The sequence below is a fragment of the Mya arenaria genome, chromosome 10 (assembly GCF_026914265.1).
Source record: "Mya arenaria isolate MELC-2E11 chromosome 10, ASM2691426v1".
NCBI classification, from domain to species: domain Eukaryota; kingdom Metazoa; phylum Mollusca; class Bivalvia; order Myida; family Myidae; genus Mya; species Mya arenaria.
This window is the reverse complement of record NC_069131.1, coordinates 50038117-50051559: the sequence shown is the minus strand read 5'-3', so window position 1 is coordinate 50051559 and position 13443 is coordinate 50038117. Positions and strand designations below refer to the sequence as shown.

Below are 13443 nucleotides of genomic sequence, written 5' to 3'. Positions count from 1 at the left end.
ATGTATTTGTGTATCATCACATGTAGGTCCTCCTTGAAATTATCGACATTAATGGCGCTCATTGTGGGTTGATCTTGACCTAGCACGTATCCCAGCATTAAGTTTTTAAACACAGACCATTTTAAGCAAAAGTCTCTCAGCACGAAACAATGAATTAACAAGGTATTTAAAGACTGAAGCCAAAACAACAATGTCTTATAATTACTAAACAAAATAATTCGCATAGTTTGCAATATCTTCAAAATCGTTTAAAGTGTCATATTGGCAAAGGAACATAATAAATATCTTGATTTTATATATCCTTTCATGTATCTTGTTTGCATGATGCAATAATTTGGTAGTAGTCATAAAGTGGAATCCCAGATTGCACAACGTTTTCAGAAAATACGAATAACGCGGTTTACATCTCGTAGAAGGTTAAATATAGTCAGACATGATTCATAAACATTTCGGCTAGTTTGAAAGGGTACATAAGAAATATGTGAAGTCAATAGATGAAACACAGGTTGTTTCTAATATACTCAGGCCGAAAAAACAAATATGATTGTTTCCTTTTCCACATCCCACCCCCAACTCACAAATACTCCCAAAAAGAAAGGTGTGTAGGTCGGGATTCTTTCATTTATTTCTTATTACAAGTTTTTGTTTTTCATATTATTGTTACATTTAAATCAAGCGTCATTTGATCAGGGCAATATTCAAAGGTTTTGTATTTTTTCTTAGGCTCTTAATAGTTTTATATTGAAGAGGATGTCAGATGTCGGGATATTTTTTAAATATTACAGTTATAATTTTTAAAAATTGTTGCAGCTGTCGTGCTAATATATCGACAAACAATTAATTAATGGTAACAGCACAAAGTGTATAACACACTTACATTGTCAGGTCTTCAAAATTCAAGATTTAAATGTTAATTAATAGAAACCGTTAGGAAATGTTTTGATTGACTTATCTACTGAAGATGTTGCATATGCTTATTCTATATTAAGGCATATGTTTAGTTATTGTTTAAATTAGTATTATAGATGCATTGATTTATTTGAAAACACTGTATGGTGTATTTATAATTCAAACAAATGTCCCAGGATAAATCGTGTACCTATAACAAATTAAAAACAATGTATTAATTACAAAATGGTTCTCTGCTCTAGAACTAAACTGCCAATTCCTGAACCTGGGTTCATGAGCTTGTATAGTTCACGAACCATGGCTCAATAATATATGTAAGATTCATCTGGCAAATTGGGTAAGCCTTTCCAGATTAATATTTCATAATTATGATGTTCCACATAGTATTGGTATCCTATACTTCTCGTCTTAAGTCCACAGAAAACAGGGGGGAAACGAAAACACTAATATAAACATCATAATGCATAATGCAATGTAAATAACAGGGATACGCAGAGGGACGTTCTCAAATGAATATGGTGTATTTTGCTACAGCTATATATGTATGTCTACATTTAGTACATTGTGAAGGCAGTATTATTGAATACAAAATCACTGTTCTCTTCCTTACAAGTCGGATTCGTATGAATGCATCATACGAAGCGGTTACGAAATAGCGATAACAATTTTAAGCATGTGGAGTGTCCCTGGTATACACGTACCAGCAGTATCAGTAGTTCAAGAAAATGACCCCGTTTTCAGAATATAAACCCTACGCCTTTTCAATGAAAAGAGTATATATAAACTAAGTTAAATAATATCAGGCCTTGAACTTGGACAAGCGGCACTTGAAAAAGGCTTGGTTCAATAAAGTAGTGCCAAACACAATATTTTGGAAATCTGATCATCACGGAGGTGCTTATGGAAAGAAAACAACAAACGGTGGAAATTGGAAACGAAATAAGATGATGAAAATCAAAGACAGCAAACCAATGACGACTAATACAAAATTGGTCTAATCTATGATTATCATTTGAATTGGGGAATCGCTCAAAATGGAGAAGTTAATGCAATGCAGACCTGTCAGAGACCTTTTATAAATATATTTGCCTGTCCCTATCTGACTTACATACTTAGTTGTTTTATCAGTTCCTAAATGTAAAACAGATAAGTAAATTTTAAGTTAAGAGTTTAAAGGTTCAAATACTGTTAAATAATTGGTCTATATGCATACCCAAAACTTCTCAGGGGATATAATGACAGTGCCGACATGTCAAATTGTCCCAGAGGTTGAAATGTCCGGAGACTCTTTCGACACATGACCAGATAATATTTAATAAAATACATACACATGTACTTTACCGTGGAACAAGCGGTTTTAGTTTTTTACTTATAAAACTACGTCCTTAGTTTTGAAAAGGAAAGAACAATTTTGTGTTGTTAAGTGAGAGTCTTTGTGTCGTCGAATTTGTCTGTGTCGCAATGTTCTATGAACTGCGTTTAATTAGGTCATTACTCATTTCCAGAATATTTACATATCACATGGCACCGGTGGTATAACGCTCGTTTATGTTTAATACATATGCAAAAAGCTACAGAAACATGCTCAGTAGCAAAAAGTTTAAACATAACCCCGGTTTAGTGGCAATGGGCAAACGCCAAAGACATAGAACACAAAATCACACACAAGAAACATAGAACAGCACAAAACTCTACAAACAGCACAGTGCATAAATACTATATATATATATATATAAATAATTGGTATGTTTATCATGAATTGTTAGGTACCGCCTTGGAACGGTCAGTAAAATGTAAATTTACTGGGGGTTTAAACCAGTTTATGTGCACAAACCTCACTCTTATCCCAACAATTCTTAATAAAGATAAAACGCAAAAGGTAAATCTTATCAAAGTATGCATTAACTTGAGGAAACTTATCAATACAACAAATAATAATAAAAAACGAAAAGGTAAACCCCAAGTACTTCAATAATTAGAGATCCCAACTCTATCTGCAGACGGAGGTAAACAATTCAGAGCACCTAATGCAAATACTTTTCAAAGATACTTTTCAACAATCACCAATTGCGTTGCCTTTATTTGTGTTTGAGAAATAAAACCTTTATCGACAGAGAAAATGCAGCGTTGGTATACACTTGTCACCGGATGCTCTTACAAAAAACGCTAGCGAGTCTTAATGCAGATTTAACATTGTCAATTTTACTGATATGAATACAGAAATCAAATTAAGAATTACTATTTTTACAAATGCAGACAAAAGAATTGAACAAGAGTCCAACATTTCTGCTTAAACTACTATTTGTAAAGTAAGCAAACACGATTAACAGTTGAGCAAAGACATAAAGGTTAAGGTAAAACGGTTCCTCTAGCCAAGGGTCATTGTATGATACGGGTACGGGACTAAAACGCTATATATTTTTTGTCTCCGTATTTATTGATAACAAGAAGTACTAAATATTTTACAGACATATAACTTCTACGTAAGCATTTCGAATGGTCATGTTTTCAATAAACCGTATCATATGCATATTCTAAGCAAGGCTCAGTTGCAAAAAAAGAACAGTCTTGGCAACATCGCCAAATCATTCACGATTGGGAAAACTGTATATTTGCCTCATTTTATATATTTCACATATACATTTAATAAGGATCACATTCAGTTACTTAGGTTATCGGTTTAACAATCTGTCAACAAATAGCTGCAAGAAGGTATTAATTAAAGAAAAATGTATGTAGACGATTTTGCTGAAAGCCATTATCCGTTTTCCAATTCGAACTGGCGTCTATTTGAGGATTGTATAGTACGATTGATCGAAAAGAAACAAATCATTTTTCTTTTATAAAAATAAAAATGTCTAAAGGTTAAATTTCATAAAGGTAAATCATACAGTGTCATCGTTTATTCAACGGCATACAAGAGTTGTAGCCCTTAGCAGCATACTATGGTAAATATAAAGTCATTTGTGATAAAATGAATGTATTCATCTAATGGAATTGTGAAGAAATGGACAAGAAAGTAATGTATTGACATAAATAGTATATTATTATACAAATACTGAATGTCTGTAAACAGCAAGATATATTTATGATTCGTAGAAAATGTTGAAAGCAAATGATTTTAGCCACTTCCTTGATATAATATCAGTCTTGAAATATTTTACTTTAGCAATGCTAATATAACAATTAATGTGTCAAAATGGTATGCTATCCGACTACATTTGGCCGCTGGAATAGCCTGTTACAAGACTGCATACAACGTGGCGTGAAATCAGACGTATCGCAAAGGGTTGCATTGCAAAACACGTCCAGACCCTCTAGATCGGAAGAGTACTCAAAGTCTTGAAACATGAACGTGGTCTCGTGCGTTGACTGCGACATGATGTGTGTATACTTGTCGACCTCACACCTAAAATAATTGATGATGAAACATAAACAAAGGGCCATTTAACCAAAACACAAAACAAACATATATAACACGCTCTACCAATTCACACAACACACGTCTATTATAAAAAAAAATGTTAAATCATATTTAAATATATTTAAACTTACAAATACATATCACACTTCATAATATATGCACTTTGGTTTGCAGAAGTATTTTTCAGACTTAAATTTCGACGGGTATCTTTAAGATTTAAACACAAGGCTGTAACACAAAGACATCAATATGAATAATCAAGAGGTTACTAACGTTATATGGCGTACGAATTTAACAAAAACATTGCAATTATTATAAATTTAATATTCCGACGAGATTATAAGTATCTTCCATGGCCGAGAGTGTAAGATAGGTTCATTCCGACCCGAGCGTAGGGTAAACCTCGTTTCCGCAAAACACCCTGCGCGAGGGTCGGGATGAACCTATCTTACACGAGCGGCTATGGTAGATGCTTTTTCTCCCATCTCAGTTAATCAAAATTAAGTAAAAATGTATTTTTTTGCTGGAACTCGTTTGTGCTTAGTGAAAATAATTGCGTACGGATATGCGATAATTCGTCGTTGTCACGGATATTAGCGCAGTGATTCAGAGTATTTAAATGGTCTGATCCTTCTTTAAATAGTTCTAAGAAGAGTGAAGCATTATTTCTTGAAAGGTGCGTGAAAACTGTTTTCTGGTGACATTTGATGCAAGAAATAATTAACTAGCGTTCTAAATATTGCCACAAGACAAGGTTTCCATGATGCGCTACAGACGACAGTCTTCAACAAGGGAGGTAATTACACTGTGGTGACCATTAAAAGAAGTTCCATCCGGGCATTTTATCTTCGCCCGTGGGCAAGATAAGAATTTCTAGCATGGTTAAATGAATGGATCTACTTATCTGAGGTGGGAGAAAATAAGAGGTAAACATCATTTCGATTTGCTATTCTTACCCATCCTTAATAAGAAAATAATTTGTTGCGGCTCCTGAGCTAGTTTGTCTTGTGAAGCACGAGTGTAGCCTCAATTTCATTGACCAATCAGCAATCGTCGTAAATACTTTGACGTAAACATTATCACCAGTGTGAACTTCCACGGGATTGCCTTTTATCTGATCGGCAAAGTTAGCATCACTGTAAAAGGCTAAATTGATATTGTTTTGAACTGTTATGGCATGATCATGATGTACGCCATGGTGAATATGGGAGGAAGATTGGCCGCTTGTTACCAAATCACATTCTACTTCATACTCCCAAATATGTTGGCGAATGATCATTGCATTGTCTTCGTCAAACTTGGCGTATACAAGTCTGTTATTGTAAACAAAGAAATCATCATGTTTCTGAAAATGCAAATATTTGAAGCGATTATTTTCAGTGCCATATACACAACACGCCATGTAAAGGTCCTATGGATGACTTTTTCCAAGAAGTGTTTACAAGAAGGAAAAACAATAAAGTGAAAACACTTTTTCTCTAAACCTTCTTTCGTAAGTCGAATCTCACAATTAGCTTTTTTGTATGACTTTTTAAATAATTAATAACAACGTGTATGTTTGGTCGTATTACATTGTGTATCAAATAAAAATAACTGTTTAAACGAATGCATCAAATAAAATACATGTTGGTGCATATAACATTGTGTATGGAATAAGAAAATGTGTTTGTATATGCGACATTGTGTATCGAATAAAAAGCTGTTTGTATGTATGGTATTGTGTATGAAATGATATACATGTCTGTATATATTTCATTGTTTATGAAATAAAAAAGTGTTTGTTCGTATGTATGACATTGTGTATGGAATACAACAGCTGTTCGTTTGTTTGACATTGTGTATGGAATAAAATTACCTGTTTAGAAGTGTGACATTGTGTAAAGTCATACTCAAACTCGAGCAATGTTCCATTTATGACACCTTTGCAAGAACTTCCACCAAGAAAAACATCTGACTCCGTTATATTTGGAAACTTCTGCTGCAGCAATGCCAGGTCCATGCTTATGTTCCAACTGTAGCTTGTGCAACCATGTTGGATCGCCAAATTTATATAATCAACTGCAATCATAAGATCAGTTTTTACTTATATGTGCTTAAGATAATGTTCACTTATGTTTGTTATGACAGCGTGCATAACTATTTATACAATACGATACAAAGTTCCTTTTCATTCATAACAGTATATTTCTTGAACAATTACGTTTAGTAAATAATACAATGAAAACTACAGGGACAAACCAGGAAGTCAAAATTTCAAAACTACACTGTGTGTAGGAACACAAGACAATGGTTGAAACGAAAATGACCTAATGATTAAAATAATCAGTACTACATACACAATTTCAAACACCGAAAACAAACTAACACCACATACACAAATACAAACACCACAAACAACTCTTACTTTCAATGCATCTAAGACCCATGAATCCTTTGTCACATCCACTTGGACATGAGCCGTTCACTGGGTCACATACAGAATTGTTCAGACAGTTTCCACACATCTCACTGCAGTTCTGGCCATATGTCCCGTCATCACAACCTGTAAAATTGATTTGGTTTACTCTTTGTTTATTTCTAAAAGAACATACAAAGAATCTAAAATCAAATGTAAGGGAAAATATCAATTGATAATGCATTGATATGCTTAAAAGAGAACCTCCCTGGGATTTATATATATGAGTAACATACTTTATGAGCACATATATTAGAGTGGAGTGCATAACGTATGTGTACAGCAATAAACTAAAAGGACCTGGATTCACAGAAAAATCAGAGGTACTTTCTTTCTCATTGGCTTGAAATGATCATAAAACCGCAATAGATGTTGTCTAAATTTCACCCTTAGAGTAGGGAAATTGGTCAAAATCCCAAGGGACAGAGGAGTGTCCAGGCACAAAAATGTCTCCTTATACACATACACATACACATAAGTTTAAGATAATTTATTATAGTACGGTGTCATATTTTAACTGACTTTTTCATTGTAATTCAGCAATAAGACCATTTACAATTATAACTCTTAATTAATCAAAATCTAGGCAACGGTTACTTCTGTTGCAGTTCCGAAGTCATTGTTGTCATTAAACGTCACTATGATTCAAAGCACGTAAAAGCAGCGTTCAAAACATTAAAATACATTGAATTACAAACGAATTTCACCTTAAATTATGAAACAATCATTTTTAGAGGATTTTATCAGAAGTAAGCTGCAATAAGTTAAGTAAACATTTCTAAAAAATGATTAGCTGGACAGGATCTACTCTGCTCGTCAATAAAACGTACTTGTATTACAAAAAGGACCCGTCAAACCTAGTTTGCATACTTCTTTAGTTGGTTTCATGATATTTTCAAAGGATGATTCATTGCCATAAATCGTACAGTTTTCGATGCCATTCGAGTCACAACCTTAATTCATATAATATGAGTAATATATAAATGAAACTAAAGTGAGGTCATAAACAACATTTAATGAGTTCACCAAAAACATTTAGAGAGGTCCTCAAAACAACAATGTTTAGGAGAGGCAGATGCAATGCAATTGAAATTCGTTTTATGATTTATATTTGAGATTTCTACATGTGAAGATCCATATGTCTTGTATATAGAACTTTTCATAAAACAATCGAGTTCCACGTTGGGCAAAGGAAAAACGCAGTAGCAGTAAATATTAATAAATGAACATATGTTATAATACGAATCGACATTTTTATACGCTTACTAGTATGTGCACAATTACTCACCGTTAGTACTATATCCAAATACTTCTACCTCACACAGTACGATAGGTATGTCATATATACTATCGGGCATCTCTAGGCGCACAAAACGTGCATTTGTCGGTGAAAATCTCATGTCGAAAAGGCCATTGCTTGGATAGATACTTGTGTTTGTTTGTGTAACCATAGGGGTTGATGTATTGCTTCCCGTTACATTGGACATCGAGAGGAAGACCTTAAATCCTTCGAGCTGAACTGCATAGTGAATAATAATGAAAATATTGCAACGGTATCGCTTCGGATTAAACACTTGCTCACAACTGCCAAGATCGATGGTTTACCGGGCAATACAATAAGATTAACATGCTGTTTTCACTACGTCATGCATGGTGTTAAATTTCACAAATCTACATTTGATAAAAGACGAGAAATACGTAACACTGCACTTAGAATTCAAACAAAATGTGCTTACGGACAGAAAGGAACACATTTTATGACAGGGCTTTAGATAAAACTAGTAATATATTTAATGTAAAAACTAAAATAATGATAGAAGTAGGACTAGACACAGGAATGTAATAACAGATAATATGCCTGCATAATATGGTTCAACCATGTGTCCATTATCTTGATAATATCACTGTTATTTGAACAGAGAATAGTGTTCGTTTTGATTTTACACAGGGCGCCGAAAGGGTGTAATACCGAGACGATACTTTGTTGATCCGGTGTTTTACCAAAATCACGTCTTTCAATCATTTTTCAGACACATGACAGATCTATCATGATTTTTACATAATCGGTTTAACATTATTATAATTACCCGCAACGCCATCTGATCGCCCGTGGACCTTCATTCTCTCGATAATATAAGTAGACCCTAAATCGACTTGCCACCAGGCATTTTGCCCATACCCAGATAAAGTTAGGTGTCTACAAGATTGCACGATTTATTTCCGTCCACCGCGTTACTAGCGGACCAAATACCATCTGTGGTATCTCGATTATCAATGAACTGCCAGGCGTGCTTATTCAAAGCAATATTTTCTGAACAAAAGAAAACATATAGCAATATATAAGATAACAATCGATGATAAATACTCTTAAGTCAGCTGGGCATGTAGGAATGTAAACAATAATGCAATACGAATGGTAACGCTGTAGGATGAGAACATAATATTATGTATATTCCTCTGACAAATGATGCGTGGGTATGAGCTCTACCATTAGCATATGTATTTTCCTCTTAAAGGCACACTCGCTCATGTATTCGGAAAAAAATCTCTTTTTCACGGTAATGCATCTGAAACACTTATATCATACTTTGTTTACTCTTCGATACACAAAAGGCATAAATACAATTAAATACAATTAATGTATAAAAAACCTTGTTGTGGTGGGGAACGAACCCACACCGGTGCAGTCAAGGAGTAGATAAAGCTGTCACCAAAACTACTCGCCAACATGGACTCCTACCAAAGTGGACGAAACATTGAACCTTTTTCTCCCACCTCAGATAAGTAGATCCAATAGAACCATGCTAGATATATTTATCTTGCCCACGGGCCAAGATAAAATGCCCGTATGGAACTCCTTTTTTAATGGTCACCACATTGTAATTAACTCCCTTGTTGAAAAATGTCGTCAGTAGCATCAAGGAAATCTTGTCTTATGGTAATATTTAGAACGCTAATTAATTATTTCTCGATTCAAATGTCACCATAAAACATTTTTCACGCACCAATCAATAAATAATGCTTCATTCTCTTTAGAACTATTTAAAAACACCGATTTGACCATTAACATTAACTGTATCACTGCGCGCATATCCATGACAACCACGTGCTATCGCATATCCATACGCAATTATTTTCACTAAGCACAAAAGAGTTCTAGCAAAAAAATACATTTTTACTTAATTTTGTTTAACCGAGGTGGGAGAAAAAGCATCTACCGTAGCCGCTCGTGTAGGATAGGTTCATCCCGACCCTCGCGCAGGGTGTTTTGCGGAAACTCGGTAAACCTCGTTTCCGAAACGAGGTTTACCGAGTTTCCGCAAAACACCCTACGCTCGGGTCGGAATGAACCTATCTTACACTCTCGGCCATGGAAGATACTTATTATGTTACACATTGGAAGTATCACGTGATAGTATCAAGCAACCAATCACGCAGCAGCCATTTGTTCAATCGCGTTTCTAACGCTATTCAAAATTTTATACATCAATATTTGAGCATATATCAACATTTGTTGAAGCGTTTCAGTCGTAAGAATCTTTGTTCTTTAACATTTTTTATTTGCCACACTGTTTTTCGTTATAAAAAATTGAATTTAAAAAAGGACGAGTGAGTCCCTTTAAAATGACAAAAGAGCTCGTTTTGAGAAGCAATTTCTCTCAGATGAATATTATCGTTTTTAAAAACATGCTACCACAAATAAATATTAACTAATTATTCTTTGACTTGTCAATATAAATGTTGTTGTTAAATATAGATGGTATCACTGTTATGCATAGGATATCATCAAAAACTGAATAGACGAAACATAAAAAATAAAATTAAAAAAAATAAAAAATCACCTGTTTTTTATTGAATCGTTTGAATCTTTCAAACATGTGAGATAATATTTAAAAGGAACAAAATATAATCAAAATATAACTAGAAGTACATCGATGGACGTAGCTCTATTTTCAAATTAATGGTCCGTCGTGCGATTAGCCTTCGATAAGCTATGTAGCTTTGAAATACTAATGAGCAGAACGAGACTCAATGTGAAATAGGCGAAAATCCACATAGATATTAACCTTCATTTGCTCAATTGACCTATTTTGTCAAATGACTTACCTAGGTCAAAGGCCACTGTTACATACTGTGTTAAAACAAGAACACACCAAATTCGCCTCATCTGTAAAACAAGCATTTTCGGTATACATATCTGGACTACAATGTTGAAGGCTATCCACGTCTTTGACAAACGACATTTTATTTTTGGATATTGCATAATTAATTAATTAATTTGGATTAATGCTTCCCACCTGATTTGTTTGGTACTCACTCATCACTCACCAATTCTCATTTATCCGAATTTTACTACAACTTTGAAGCTTACGTTACGATTCGATATGTTAATCTAGCAACCCTTTCCCTTCGAAAGTGTTTTCTTAAGTACAAATTATTGTTTCAAATATAAACCTACTCATTATTATAGAAATAGCTTACAATACCTTGATAATGGAAAGCATTAAGTATGATATCCTCAAGTTTTGGCCGAACACTGCATTTGACTCCAAAACAATTATTCATTGATATTGAATTGCGAACTTCTATTCTCATCGAATGTTATCTGCTCCCACAACATATGGACGCTGAAGTCTTAACAAGCACTACACATAATATTCCTAATATGGAGGTCGAGTATTATATTTTGATAACTTTCATTTGAAGTCCTTTCAATGCCGTTTTGGTGATAAGAGTTATAGTTGTTTAAACAAACCATTCAATTTATTATGGTAACTTCATGAAACTAAAAACACTTCTATCACCACGAGACAGTTCGACAGATAAAAGGGGAATGTTATCTGTTTTAATTTTTTAAGTTGTATTTTCCAATATAAACATTTCAGATGGAAGAACATGAAAAGAAATGAAAGATAGATTCGCATTTAATTCAAAATACAAACAGGAAGTCTTAACTAGATGTAAGTATCATGATAAACGATGATAAAGTATAACCAGTCAGCTTTAAAAGCATGTGTCAATCTCCACATAGCGGCGTTGACATAATTATCAAACATGTCAATGCTCTTTCATCCCAACACAGGTAGCCGTAATCCTATAAGTTAAATCAACACATCCCAAGCGCTGAGAACTTTACAAATGATGACAATTAAAAATAGGAAAAGAAAACATTGCACACAGATAAGAATATTGAAAGGGGAGTGTTCTATCAAGTTTTATTTATCATCACCATCCATATTTCCATCCATTTTCTTTTCCCTGTGTTTCTTTTTACGTTTACGACGTTTAGAAACCCCAATTAAGTGTTCCTCTTTTTCACCTTCTGCTTGATCTTCATTTATATCGTTGTCATCGAGGTTTTCCGTGCGTATAAGCTTCTTCCTCCTCTTCCTCTTCTTCTTCTTCTTGGTTGCATTCCCAGTGTCGTTATCATTACAAACAGTCAATGATTGTTGCTGTAGGTTTAAAGGGGATAGTGTGCGCAGCACATAACTTATTCCGGCATCATCATTGTGTCTTTGGTTATGAAAAACTTTGGCAAATGCTGACGCGGGTGCTCTCGTGTTCGCCACGGTGTCACTTGCAGGTTTGTCATCCGATGGTTCGACTTTCTGTTTCTGGAAAAAATAAAACCCTTTCTATGATTAATTAATCTATTGTTGTTTTTGTATGATATATCAGCAGTGCAGAGATATTCAAAAATTGAAATGAAACATCTTAAATATCTATAAATTAGTACTTAAACTCTATTGAATACTATTGGCAAATTTTCGGCAGAAAGTCCGTAGTCATGGATAATTTATGAGGTGAAATCCGGAATTCTCATAAAATACGGGAAAAGCTGAGAAGTAACTTAAAAAAAAGAATATTCATGCGTTTCGCTAGCCTATTTTCCCACCGTATACTCTGTAGCGTAATAAAATGATATAGCCTGGACTCCGACCATGTACATTGAGTAGAGTCATTTAAAGTGCACATTAAAATATTTTGCCTCTAGATGTCAAATTTCATTCTGTTATACGTAGTTCATTTTAATCTCATATATTACCTGTTTCTTCTTCCTTATAATCACGATAATGATAACAATGACTGCAATGAGAACAATCAGTCCAGCTACGAGGATGATGTACCATGGAAACTCTATAAGAACAAATGTGAATTAATTTGAATTAAAACAAATAAAAGCTACTTCAATAGTACATGTCTATGGTATTCAACGTATATATTATAAGAGTATAAGTAATGAGGTCTCAATTTGCATAGAAAACATTTATTTCAAATATAACTGGTGTGTAATGTGTATTGTTTATATTTGTTGTTTGTATTACAGATACGACATGGGAAGATATGATTGATTCGATTTGTTAATTGAATAAAATGACATAAAAGGTTTGTTTATAACATATGAGTCGCGACGTTAAATAAGAGTGTGACGTCATCAGCGTTGTAAATTAAACTTACATAGCCATTAATTGTGATACTTACTAATCTTCTCTTCCGGTGGCTGAGATTTACCAACAGCTGGTGTTTTAGTGAAAGAAGAATTCGTCAGACTGCGAATAAAATAAAAAAGACAGAGTACTATTATACTTAAGGATACATAAAATACAATTTCTGTTATAATTCTTGGTCAAATGACTTACAATGGGGTTAT

The 13443-nt window shown here is 33.9% G+C and overlaps 1 protein-coding gene across 2 annotated transcripts; it reads right to left on the bottom strand.

Moving 5' to 3' along the window:
- Window positions 1–3989: 3989 nt before the first annotated feature.
- On the bottom strand, window positions 3990–11448 carry LOC128207027 (CUB and zona pellucida-like domain-containing protein 1). 2 transcript variants are annotated; one of them, XM_052909823.1, is made up of 6 exons: window positions 11276–11448; window positions 10896–10956; window positions 6738–6875; window positions 6189–6391; window positions 5290–5678; window positions 3990–4318 (listed from the first exon to the last, which is right to left on the bottom strand). In XM_052909823.1, exons 1-6 carry the CDS (start codon window positions 11291–11293, stop codon window positions 4117–4119), a joined length of 1011 nt encoding a protein of 336 aa, XP_052765783.1. In that variant the 5' UTR covers window positions 11294–11448; the 3' UTR covers window positions 3990–4116. The 2 variants fall into 2 exon arrangements, with proteins under 2 accessions (XP_052765783.1, XP_052765782.1); XM_052909822.1 differs by lacking the exons at window positions 10896–10956; window positions 11276–11448 and adding an exon at window positions 8077–8201.
- Between the last annotated feature and the right edge of the window lie 1995 nt (window positions 11449–13443).